Source organism: Phalacrocorax carbo, chromosome 1, assembly GCF_963921805.1.
Source record: "Phalacrocorax carbo chromosome 1, bPhaCar2.1, whole genome shotgun sequence".
Lineage (NCBI taxonomy): Eukaryota > Metazoa > Chordata > Aves > Suliformes > Phalacrocoracidae > Phalacrocorax > Phalacrocorax carbo.
Genome location: NC_087513.1, coordinates 15,950,884 through 15,963,243, shown reverse-complemented (window position 1 = coordinate 15,963,243; position 12,360 = coordinate 15,950,884). Strand labels below are relative to the sequence as shown.

General features: G+C 43.4%; 1 protein-coding gene across 5 annotated transcripts in view; it reads right to left on the bottom strand.

Annotated features, from left to right (window-relative positions):
* PIK3CG (phosphatidylinositol-4,5-bisphosphate 3-kinase catalytic subunit gamma) overlaps positions 1-10,693 on the bottom strand; it is a 44,261-nt gene extending 33,568 nt beyond the window's left edge. Inside the window, exons 1-3 of one of the 5 annotated variants that reach the window (XM_064444888.1) lie at positions 10,277-10,665; positions 8,151-8,195; positions 2,086-4,101 (exon numbers count right to left, since the gene is read on the bottom strand). In XM_064444888.1, coding sequence (XP_064300958.1) covers positions 2,086-4,089 — 2,004 coding nt within the window. In that variant the 5' untranslated portion in view covers positions 4,090-4,101; positions 8,151-8,195; positions 10,277-10,665. Of the gene's footprint in view, positions 1-2,085; positions 4,102-5,327; positions 5,725-8,150; positions 8,196-10,276 lie in introns of those variants that run through there. The other 4 variants (XM_064444915.1, XM_064444904.1, XM_064444879.1 and 1 more) reach the window with 4 other exon arrangements.
* Between the last annotated feature and the right edge of the window lie 1,667 nt (positions 10,694-12,360).

Genomic DNA, 12,360 nt, shown 5'->3' with positions numbered 1-12,360 from the left:
AACATTTGATTAGCAGCAATAAAGCTAGCCATTAAAAAACGTCTGCTGGCAGAAGAAGAGCTTTACAGTCATTGGTGTTTGTTTTACAATGGATTTTGTTGTATTTTAACCATCCTATCCATGTTTTATAAACAGGACAGAGAACAACAGACCTTTATAGGAAGCTCAATAGGTTTATTTATGGCATGGCTGGCTTCTATTTGGGATAAACCTGGGGGGAAATAAAATGTTTGTTTGATTTCTAACTACTGGGAGGTAAAATGGGAATAACGGGTGCAGAGTGAAATAAGCCATAAAGCTTTCATGAAGCCATGCATGTGAAAAGTGAAGACTGTTTGCAGAAGAGGCACCTCGGATGTGTCCATCAGAGCAGATGAATGGCTGACATCCATTCTCTGAAAAATGTGGATTTTCAAATACACTGTGGTACCAGTACTTTGCTGCAGGATGCTGGCGCCTATGCTCTGTCGTTAGCCAAGGAAGGAAAGACAAGGAAGCAGCAGAGAGGGAAAAGTTGGGATCTAGCATTTTTTCCTTTTTGGGGATGGCATTCTTTTAATGTCTTACTACATCTCTTACTAAAAATGACACAGTGAGATTCAGCTGCTGTGGTTTTATGCTACAGTAATTAAAATTACTGTTAGAGAGATTTATCCTTTTAAAGTACAAATCTCCACATTTGTACTTCCTGAAAACAAATAGTTTCAAAAACAAATGGAAAAAAACCAGTATTTCCCCCATTCTCTCAGGCACTTTGATAGCAACCAATCACTATCCCAAACCCCTAATTTGGATACAAAATTGAATAAAATTGCTGAGCCACATGTAGACAGCAGAAGCTCACAAGCCAAGCATATATATAGCAGCAGCTACGTGGGAGGCCCAATGAGGTAACCGTAGCGACTCCTCTGGTTAATGCAGAAGTGCATAAATTCTGCCTGGGGAGCACAATCTTCAGACAAGCAAAGACAAGGCTAAGAAGGCCTTGTTTAAAGCACGACTGATGCACAGCAAAATCTGAAATACTAACTTCATTTTCCTGGGAACCTGGGCTCTCTCTGAGCCCACCGAAATTACAAGCCCCATCCTCCAGCTTCTCTGGCTGCAGCAGTTGCTTTTTTTTAAAAAATTTTGAATGCCAGTTTTGTCCTCTGATTCTTTGAAAAAAGTATTTCCCGTGCTGCAGGGTGACAGCCCTTCTGCACGAACCAGAGCTGTGTTGGGTGTGGGAAGCCTGCGGAGTCACCTTGCTTCAGGGGACGTGTTTACCAAGAACAACAGTAGGGTTACACCTTTCATCAGCCATCAGACGTGACTTTGCCGCTGACAGGCCGCCCAGCTCCAGCACCGCGTTGCAAAAAAGCAAACAAACCAACTTTCTTGTATAACTGCTACAAACCTTCGCAATATTTTATCTGGCAGATCTGCACACAAAGTGCTCCAAATCAATAAAGTGGTGATTCATTGACAATGAAACACAATTTTTCACCCAAATTCCCAAAATGAATTAATCTTATTATGGAGTCCTAGCAACCCTTAAATTTTTGGAAGCTTCTAGATAAATTTGGTCCCCTTAGCAGTATAAGACTTAAGTCACTGCAACACACTATGTGACTACACTGTTATTCTTGACCTAAAGCCCAACCCCAGGTTTTTCTTCAGGCCTTGCCCACGTCAACATCTGCCTTTACTTTCTTTCTGTTTATTCTCTTTCTAAATTATTGGTAAAGCCAGTCAACAATTCTTCAGTGCTGTGTGATTCAGAGCCAATATGAACAGGATTAGAAACAGCACAGTTAGGATTTGCTCCCATCATAGCTGTGCTAGTGTTGACTTTTCCAGAAAAACATACTACTGTAAACGCAAGACGCAAATTGTAAGACACAAGGCAACGGTAATACAAAAATGACAACACAGGCAAAAGGCGAAACAGAGAGAGTGTGTTTTGACTTAATTTGGTTACTACCACTGCTTTGACTAAACACCGAAAACTTCAAAACCAGGGATTACTAACTAGATCCACGAAGATGGGAATGATGCAAATAATCCCGGAAGGCAGAGCTGAAGAATGCAAATACACCTTACCTGCACAAGCTGTAGAAGATAATGAAGAACATCATCATCTTCTAAACTTTCCAGTTTTTGAACTGCCATTGCTCGGACATTTTCATCTGAAAAGTTACAGTCCAGAAGTTGCAGTGTGAGTCCAACATCTAAAGTGCTTTGATCCCAAACCTCCTTTTTAGCTAGCAACTGGTATGTTTTGGCCACTATTTCTTGTTGTCCCCATTTCACAGAGCTAAGCAGCTTAGGGTATGCCTTGGGGTGCTTTATGCTTTCATATCTGAAGTGCCACAACAGTTCTTTGTCCTCAGGAGAAAGTGGATTAAGTGGGTCAGTTGCTATGATCTCTTCAAGCTGCTTGCGAAGCTGGTTGGGCATTTCAGCTCGAGTCCTATCCCCTTGGGGGTCTGATGTTATCCTGTGCTTGGGCAAGGCAATTGGGTGACAATATTTGTCCAGCACAATAGAGATAGCCATTGAGTTTTCTTTATCTGGGTTAGTTGCTGATGTGAGTTTGTCTGCATTGATACTTCCTTGTTCCTCCCCCTTGCCTGGAATTTTCCACATGTGGAGCACATACTCCCCACTTCGTAGCAAGAAACGGTGATCTATCAACAAAAGATTTACATAATAGAGAAGCTGAGTTTTGCATTTTGAATCAGAGTTGGGGGATTCATGTGACTGAAGGTTTGCCTTTGTGGACAGTCCCTGTGCTTTGCCACAATATATCTGAAGATTCAGGAGTGCTCCTTTAGGCAAATCCTTGATTTTGGTATCAAACTCCAACCAAATATTCCACAGAACTTCCTCAGTAAAAGGCTTCGATGAAGTCCTCCTCTGCGAAAGGAGCTGCTGCCCGTGTTGAATGTTGGCCTCCACAAACACTGTAAGATCAGTATTTCTTGGTAAAACGGGGATATCAATGCCAATTATTTTCACCCTAAATTTCCTATTACAATCCCACAAAGAGATAGTGAAGACTCTCTCATGATCTTTTCCATCTATTGTCAATTGTTCATGATACCCTGTAACTCCTGTACAGTCATCCACCAAGGGCCACTCTTCCTTCTGAACCTCATCCTCTTTCGGGTCAGGGGGATTGTCTAAGACAAGGTGAATTTCTTCCCCATTCTTAAGGCACTGCCTTATCCAGTGAAAATCTTTGATAGGTGTCTCTCCAGTAATGTACTCATCTCTGCCACAAATCCTGAGAACAAAATCCAGTTCACTGTGATCTTCAGGAATGTCCATCAAAGACTTTTTCTTTGCCATTTTTGTGAAAAAGCTGTGGAGAATCATATCTGGAGTGTCATCTATTGACACTTTAATTTTTTGGCTAGTTGTTCCTCTATGTATGATTATGAAAATGTTATTATTAGTGATCTTTTTAAATAAATATTCTGGGAGTGGCTTAGATGTAGTCCATGGGTGCATTGCATACAATTTAGGATCTCTACAGGCTACCTCTATCATTCGTGGAGTGACTAATCTGCGACGTGTAAATTCTAGTTCATCATCATGCACGTTGCTTACATCAGTAACATCATAACCAATTAAATCGTTAAGTTGCCGCTGAAATTCCTGAACTTCTTCTGATGGCTTTTGTTTCTGGACAACATAGATCTTGCCTACCTTTTTCTGTAACACTTTCCAGTACAGTATGCAGTCCAATGTCTGTAATACTTGATGTTTATCATAAATTTCATACCATTGCCCTTTCTTCTGATACTGCAGAATAAATTGATCTGGGCTGAATGCATGGTAGAAGTCTGTGGTTTGACTCATCTCTATTGCACGCATCCAAATCTGTGCTTTCATTTGCTCAACTGTACAGTTGCCAGCTATTTCGAGTACCATCATTTCCGGTACTTTAGTATGTTTATTGCTTGTAGGTAAAATGAACTCAATGGATATCAGTTCCATTGATGACAAATTACTTGATGTACAATGAGGTTTCATTCTTCTTCTCCTTCGTTTGTTTTCCTCTCTCATAACAACAGGCTGTTCATAATCCCCCAAATCCATGCCAGAAGAAATCTAGCAAAACATACAAATACTTGGTTACTTTCGCAGTTACATTTCTCTTTACTCTTATTTTTTACACTTCTTCATTAATATCACACGCCAGCCAGAATTCTGCTATGTATACACTTTTTATACTTCCCCTTCCCCTTAATTTCTGGTCATAGATACTTGACTTGCATAAGCCACCTCAGATGTAATCTATTCAATTCAATACCAAATATAAAAAGAAAAAAACCCTGCAACCCTCAATGATTAAATAATTAAAACAGAGCTTTCAAATAGCCTTCCCAGATTTCACTGAGGATAAGCAGTCTGACTTTATATTTCCTCCATACTGATTTATTCTTCTATTTGATCAAGCTGCCTCATTAGTTTTGATGATGCTGGTATTAACGTAAATGGATTTTCATAGAAATCAAAAGACACGCTACTGTGTATGAGCAGAACGCAATCCCACTGAGCTCCAGGAATGACAGAAAGTAACAAAATAAGCCATTTTTTTGCAGACTGGACAGAGGTGAGCCTATTCCCATTTTCCTCTGCCTCTCTTTTTAGTGATGAGGAATAAGGACTTACACCAAAAAAAGCCCTTATGATTCAAAAGTCAGGGACTACTTCTGAAAACAGATTCTTAACGTACTTCTACATTCAAGCCTAGCACCCCTAGATGTGCTTCTTTTAAATAAATCAATTCACCAGAGTAATTACATCCACCCATTTTAAAAGTAAACACTTGCAGTATAAACTATTCGTTTGTTACAGAAGAAAAAAATGCCCAAGCTGATGCCAATTTATTATCCTGTACATCAAATCACACCTAAACCATGTGTAAAACAACTTGGAACACAAATAGCCTACCTTATCGCCTTTCTGTAAATAAAAAATATTGTGGTCACTGTTAATCTCCATTGAACAATATTAAAGTTCAAATTATTCACCGAGACCTTGGAAGAGGAAGGCAGCGCTGACTGAGCACAGTCACACAACCTAAGTTACAGGAGCACACTGAACTTCTTTTCCAGACAACACTTTTTACATATAAAATCTTTCTCTAACTGCTGGAACAACTAAAACCAATGTAATGATGCCTCAGCAGAAAACAAAACAAGAAGATAAAAATATAAAAGGTTAAACTGAAACAACACAGCATGCTAATTAAAATTCTTTCTTCAAGTTCCGGAAAGCAACGACTGCAGACACACCACCTCTGTAACTGACAAAGCACAAGGAAACATTACCTGCTTATAAAATAAAGGCTGAATTGCTGAAGACGACTCATTTGTTTAATTTATGAAGTTCCTATTTTTTAAAGGAAGATCATTCACACAAAAAATTTCTTTGTTTAAGCTGTTCTGCTTTTCTTGCTCACCCTCATATCCAGATGCAAAGGAAGTGCTGCACTTACCAGGAAGGAAGTTTTAACCAAGTTGATTATACATATGATTGCTCATTTAAAAAAAAGTCAGAATGCCTTTCCTGTTACAACAGTAAAAATACACTAACAGTACACCAATTTAATTTTAACACCAATTTAATTTTAACACACATGCATAGAAGACAAGCTTAAAGCCTTTTAAAAATAGCTCAGGATAATCCAGGCAATAGATCTAATTAATCCAAATAAAACATTTTAAAACCAATATATTTTGGAAAGTCTAACTACTTTATAAAAGAGTTAAATAAAAATACTAGATAAAAGACAATGAACTCTGCAATGTTTCCTGATTTTTGTTTTCATGGTGATAGCCCTTTGAGGACTCTCAACTTAAAATCATTACAGTTTTTTAAGCCAGCCTCTGTATCGGCATCCCACAGAGACAGTAACTGCCAAGAATCTTGCGTGGTAACCTTGCCCAGTAAAACTGCTGGGCAATCTTCCTCCTAGTATTTTTAACTCATCCATTTATGACTACAAACACACCGTGAAATCCACTAGAAATGATGACTTAAGATTTGGGAAGAATTTAAACCATGGACTTTTGACCCGAATTCTTGCGGTGAACTACAACCTGAAGAGCTGTTCCTTTACTAAAAAAAATCCCCACAGAAAAATATTTGGGAAAGCATGTACAAAACAGAAAGAAAAGACAGAAAAACCTCTAATCGTATCCCTTTTCCTTATGACTTTTCCAGTCAAATACTGACCGTTTTGAAGAGCAATAAGCAGTACACATCCTACAGCAGTATATATCCTACAAAAATAATGACTCTTGAGAAAAAAACATAAAACAACTGCAAGGTCTTTCAGCAACAGTGAAGTGGCAGTGTCTTACTTTTTTTTTTTAATGTATGCACACTTCCTATCTCATAAGGCACCTTTCTTATTAAAAAGAGGGGGAAAAAAGAAGCTTCCTCTGTACGGGCAAAAAAATCTGAGTGTCTTACCTGCCTCCAATGTGCCACTCTGAAATTAACACTTTGCCAAGGTTAAAAGAAGAAAATACCCTCCACCGTAGACACAGGTCTTCTTTCTCAGAGCATCATTTTGCCTGGCAGCTAATACTGATTTCTTTTTAGAGGTTATTTTTCTCAGGAAGTGAGTTTGGGGAAAACACACTCTGTCCTAGCTCCCTCTACCTTTTAGAGCCAGTATTTGAAATTTCTCAGGGAAGTGTGAAGTTGCCCTGAACATTTTGTCACTGCCATGAAATCTACCTATCTTGGCCAAGACATCTCCAACACTCAGCCTCTGCACATGTGCAGCCTGTCAGCATTCATCAACTACAGTCTCTGTGGCATCTCAGCGTTACACACTCCTTTCCTCTCCGGTCCTCCTCTCATATGAAAAAACCACTCAGTTGCTGGAAAACTTGAGCACCTGTAACCTCAACAGCAGTGCCCAGGATGATGGAGGAGAAGGAAGCAGCCGGTTTCACATAAAAAGGAAAAGGAGCTGGAGGTGTAGGAAAAGAAAGGCAGCAATGCTAAAGGGGAAAATATGTTTTGCAAAACCTATGTTTTGAAACTCCATGACTTCGGAGAGCTTGACTTTGCAAGGCTATTGTAGAGTCTGTCTTTTGAAGTGTAATTTCTAAAATGTGTAATATAGTCGTATATTTTTCTTTATTTAAACATAAGCAACTAGCAGTAAGGGTTTTGCCACACCAACAGGCTACATAGATTTTTTCCCCTCATTCTAAAAGTTGTTGTGATGGCCCTATTAAAGTAAGCCTGGACTTTTGGTTTCACTGGGTTTTGCCAGACCTAAGAAAGTATGCTGTTTTAAAATGTCCTCATTGTGCTGCCATGTGCTAGGCACTTAAAGATTAATTTTTTGAACATATATACACACAAATAGTCCATCTCCTGCTAAGCTATTCTAGCACTACTCCATTAATCAAGACCATCAACACAATCAAAGGCAGCATCTCCACCTCATGCAGTGGACAACTACCCTGTACACTGCTCAATGAATATAAATGCTTGACACTCTCATATACTCAAAAAGACAGGCAGAGCAATATCGTGGAAGGTTCAGATGTTCCCCTACAAACTGCATCAGATGTAGTGCAAAATGCATTACACTTTTGTAACTGCCCATACAAGACTGTCTCTTCTCCCACATTCATTTGGGCTGTGACCTGTCATATGTAGTCCAGTCCAGTCCAATCTCCATCTCCACTTCAGCTCTGACCCCTTTTCATCAGCTTCAGAAGCCAGTTCTTGGACCGATGACTGTCTCTAATCTGCCTCTGCTATGACAGACACAAAAGTGTCCCCATTCTTAGGCTGATACTAAATTGTATCTATTTTCTACTAATCCATGTGTAGGCATGGCAAAAACTTTGATGTTTATATGGGAAAATCATTTAAAGTAACTTCCTAAAACCTTGGTCATGCCTAAGCATTACTTACAGTATTGTCCTTTCTATGCACCTACTGCAACAACACCACAGAAAATTTTTTTTTAAATTGCTCTTTTTTATTTCTAATTCTAATGAGCCTCGTCAACCCTGATTTTCCCTGTATTAGGCGAACTGGTCCACAAATCCTGATGGGGTGCAATGGAGCAGGAGGAGGTGGTCCTGTAGAAGGTAACTAAGACAAGCAAACAGGCTCACCTTTGTCTCCAGTTGTGTTCCTATCTCATCACTCAGGTCAGAAAACTGATTATAACAAAGACAACAAAAATATTTGGTTAATTTTCAGCTGGATTAGTTCCCTGATCTGACTCACCACCTGCGGGAGTGGTAAGGCAGAGGAGGGAAAAGAAGGGAAGGGAATGGAGCCAGCACAGTTTAGGCTTACTGAGACTGAAACGTAATTCACAGCAGGATTAGGAGATAAATTCATGAGTAAACTTGTTATATGATTTGAAAACACTGCATGAAAGAGGCCTTAAAAAGACAATGTGGTATTATCATTAATTACTTCATATATTCTGCTACAAAAAAGTTCAAGATATCTATCAAACTTCACTGCTTTGTTAGGACTGTGTTAAGAGTCTTATCAATTACTTATTCTTCACCAGTTATTTTCATGCTTATTCTACATTAGCTCCTGCTTCTGGCTTAATCCACCATGTGAAAACCTTATTTTGAAATTATTCTTTTTCACTTTAGTGTGAACTTCCTCCCAGACAACATATCCTGCAAGAAAACAGGCACTCTCTATTGGAGTAAGAATTACCTTGTGCACACATTATGCAAATATAATAATCATCTGTTTACATTTGCAGTTTCATATAAAATTAACTTTAAAGATAAATTTAAAAAAAACACACAAAATGAACAAAATTATCATGACATGACCCAAAGTTTTCCAAGCAGCATACTACTTCTGCTTGCCAGCATTGTGCTGTACCAGGAGGCCGCCCTGCATTTGCTGGACAGGAGTACAATATATCTTCCCTACGTCTATAATGATCCAGCGCTGAACTATGCAGGCAAGATACAGCACTAACATGTTATGAATGAGCACAACAACAAAACCCACTCTGCTCAGTTCTTTTTTCAAATCCTCTAGCAACTACTGGCTCTCACTGGAATTAAATCAGCACAGGTTCCCATTAGCAAGTAAACTTCACAGACAATATAGTCACATTCTTCATCAAAAAGTATACTAATCAGTAGATAGAGCTCAGCATCTCAGTCAAGAGGTTGTTGAGTCAATGAGACTGCTATTGGGGTTGTAATATTTTCAGGACCCTGCCCCTGCCCTCACTACAGACCTCTGCACATTTTGGTTTCTACACAAGGTATCTATTTGGGGGTCCTTCTGGAAGAAACAGTAACTTCTCTCTGGTTCAAAATATTTAGGTAAGAATTTTGGCACATGTCTAGTTAACCGGAGTTATACCAGTGATGGGTGATCTACCTTCAAACCGACACTTCACAGGAGTCTGAAAACACAGAGGTGGCAGCTACGGCTCCTGCAGAGACACATTCGCTATTTGGAACCTGCCCATCATTTCAGCTCTTGCTGGGTTTTCAAATACTGATCGTTACTGGCATGTGATCTCATCTACACCGACAACCAGCTCCCGAATGCCCTCCGCTGCTATTCCAGATGATTTGTGGTGGGGAAAGGTTTTATGCACCGGACAGACACAAGAGATTATTATTTGCTGGATGAGGAAATAGAGTTATTGTTTAAAAGCTGTGTTGGAGCAGAGCTGGCTCATAGATCTTAAGACCAGAGGGAACTGCTGCCACCGCCCAGTGCGACCCTTCACTTTGCATTGTTTTATTCAACACGCTAATAGTTTCCTCAGCAGGTTTTGCATCAGACCTGTGACTCCTGTTTGGGCCAGGACGCGAGCCGGGACCAAGGCCCCGAAGGAGTGGGCCGGGAGCGGGGGGCTCAGCCCTTGCCTCGGGGACGGCGGCACGGACCCCGGGCAGTCACACACGGACTTGACTGCGGGAATGGGGCTCTGGGCGCAGCCCTTCGCCCGGGAGGCGCGACGCGGCGGGCCGGGGCGGCCTCCCACCGGCCGGGCCCCCAGGCCGCGCCCGTCGCCCCGAGATGGCGGCTAGAGCCGGAGCAGCGGTGGAGCCGTGGCCGCCGCATAAGGGCAAAGCTCGCCGCGCCCAGGCCAGAGCGGCGGGGCAGGCGGGCTGCGCCGCCCCGGCCCCGCGCCCCCGCCGCCACCTGCGGGCCCGGGCCCCGGGCAGGGCCGGGCAGCGCCGGCCGGGGACAGGGTCCGCCGGCGACCCCCGCCGGCCCCCGGGATGGAGCTACTCACCGCAGCGACGCGGCCCCGGCCCCGGCCCCGGCCCCGGCCCCGGCCCCGGCTCCGGACAGGTGTTTTCCTCAGCAGGAAGCGGAGCGGGCCGAGGGCCGGAGGGGAGGCTCCATGGCCGGCGGTAGGCAGCTCCGCCGCTGCCGCCAATCACGCGCCTGGCAAAGAGGGAACCGGCTGTGGGGCCTCCCCGCCCTGCTTGGCCGCCGCCGCCCGGCCCCGGGGTTCCTGGCCCCGGCCCCCCTGCGCCGCTGCGCACGGGTCCCTCCGCGGCCCGCCGAGACCGGTGCCGGTGCCGGGCCCTGGCACCTCACCCCGAGCGAGGAAGGGGCCGGCGCTGGCCCGGGACGCGCCGCGGGGGTGCGGGGCGCCGTGCTCGGCCTTGCCGCCTGGAGGCAGCTGGCAGCCCGGCCGCCGTCCGGGACCCGCTGGCCCGGTACGGCCGCATCAGGCGGGGCGGGCATGTATCCACCCTTAGGGCAAAGCATCGCAGCCTTAGTGTGGCTCAGTCGCCAGCGCAGTGCACGCAGGACCTGTCCCGGTGTCAGCATAGGCAGCAGAACGTCTCTGGAGGTGTTCGTTGCCCAGGGGCCGAGGGCTGGCGGGCCCCTCAGCAGGCTGCTGCCGAGCAGGCACCACCGTGGTGGTGCAAGCAGCCAGGGCTGGGGCTGCTGACGGCCCAGCCAGCCCCATGCACCGAGGTGAGGACAAAGTTAGTCTACCCTGCCCTCAAAAACCCCCACTGATGGCAACCTGCTGTAGCGTGCAGTGGCCTTCCCCTCCTGAAAGATTTTAATGCTGTCTTACTAAATGTCTGTTCCCACACATTTACCCTCTTTCTTGCCTTATTCCTGTTTTTTGCAGCTACTTTTTGTTCAAAGGTACTGTATTCTTGTTTTCCTACTATTTTCACATCTCCAGACTGGGCAGTCCTGTCTCTGCATTTAGGTCATGTTCCTTGGACCTCCTGCAATTCCTGTAGCTTGCCTCTAGGCTTTTGCCAAATGGGCCACATTGTTTTTGGAAGTCACTGCTCAAGACTGGACATAGTAGTACTCCAGCTAAGGCCTTGCCAAGGCTGCCCGCAGCAGGAGGATTAATTCATCAGCCTTACAGTGCCAGGACTCCAAATGCAGCTCAGGCATAACCATTCACATCCAAGCCAAACAAACACACAACTCCCCCTCACCACTCTTTCCCCACCTTGGCTGCTGGCTGTTTGGCCCTGAAAGGAGCTGAGTGTTTGTATCTCTGCAGCTCTGTTTTGGAACAAACAGCAAAACTCTTTCCATGATTATGCTGAGGCCTTTTTTGACCCTGATCTTGCAATGAGATTCACAGGTAAACCCTATACGGCACAGAGCCTGCACGCCCGCCCTGAAAGCCATGCTGACATCAAGTTACATCTTTAGGGAGTGCTTTACAAGACCATAGGCTGCCACAAAGTCTATAAAACTGAATTTGATTTTTCTATATACACATTATTAAATTCCATAGAAAGAAAATATCAGAAGGAAATAACCAGTACATTACACATACAGATGCTGTTTTACAAAACTGGATAACTGTCACTATAACGGTTGGGTTCGACTTAAAAAATCATTTGCATGACAACATTAAGAATCATAATACCAGCCTGAAGCAGAAAGTAAATGAGAAACTATTATGTAAACATGGAGTTTCAAGATTAATATATGTTACACTGAACTGTGGCTATAAGAAATCATAACTCTGTACTGGCCTCAAGTTCCCCTTTTTCAAAGATGAAAGCCTTTAACAACCTTCACGTGATGTGTGTGCAGCATATGGGAAACATGGTGAAGGCTCACTCACTTCATGCTTGGTTTTGCCTGATAAAACGGGTAATATCAGTCAAAGAAGTTCAGCTTTGCACAGCACATGTATTACTGAATGCTTTAAAAGAGATCAAAAAACCTTATCAAAATGGGAAGCCTTTTTTTGTTGTTGTTGGCTGGATCCCCAGATGGATCGTTCCAGGAACACAAGTGTAGCCAGTTTGGCGACTAATCCTCTTAAAATCCGTGGACTTTATTTGGAGATGAACAAACATACAGAGATTTGAGCGG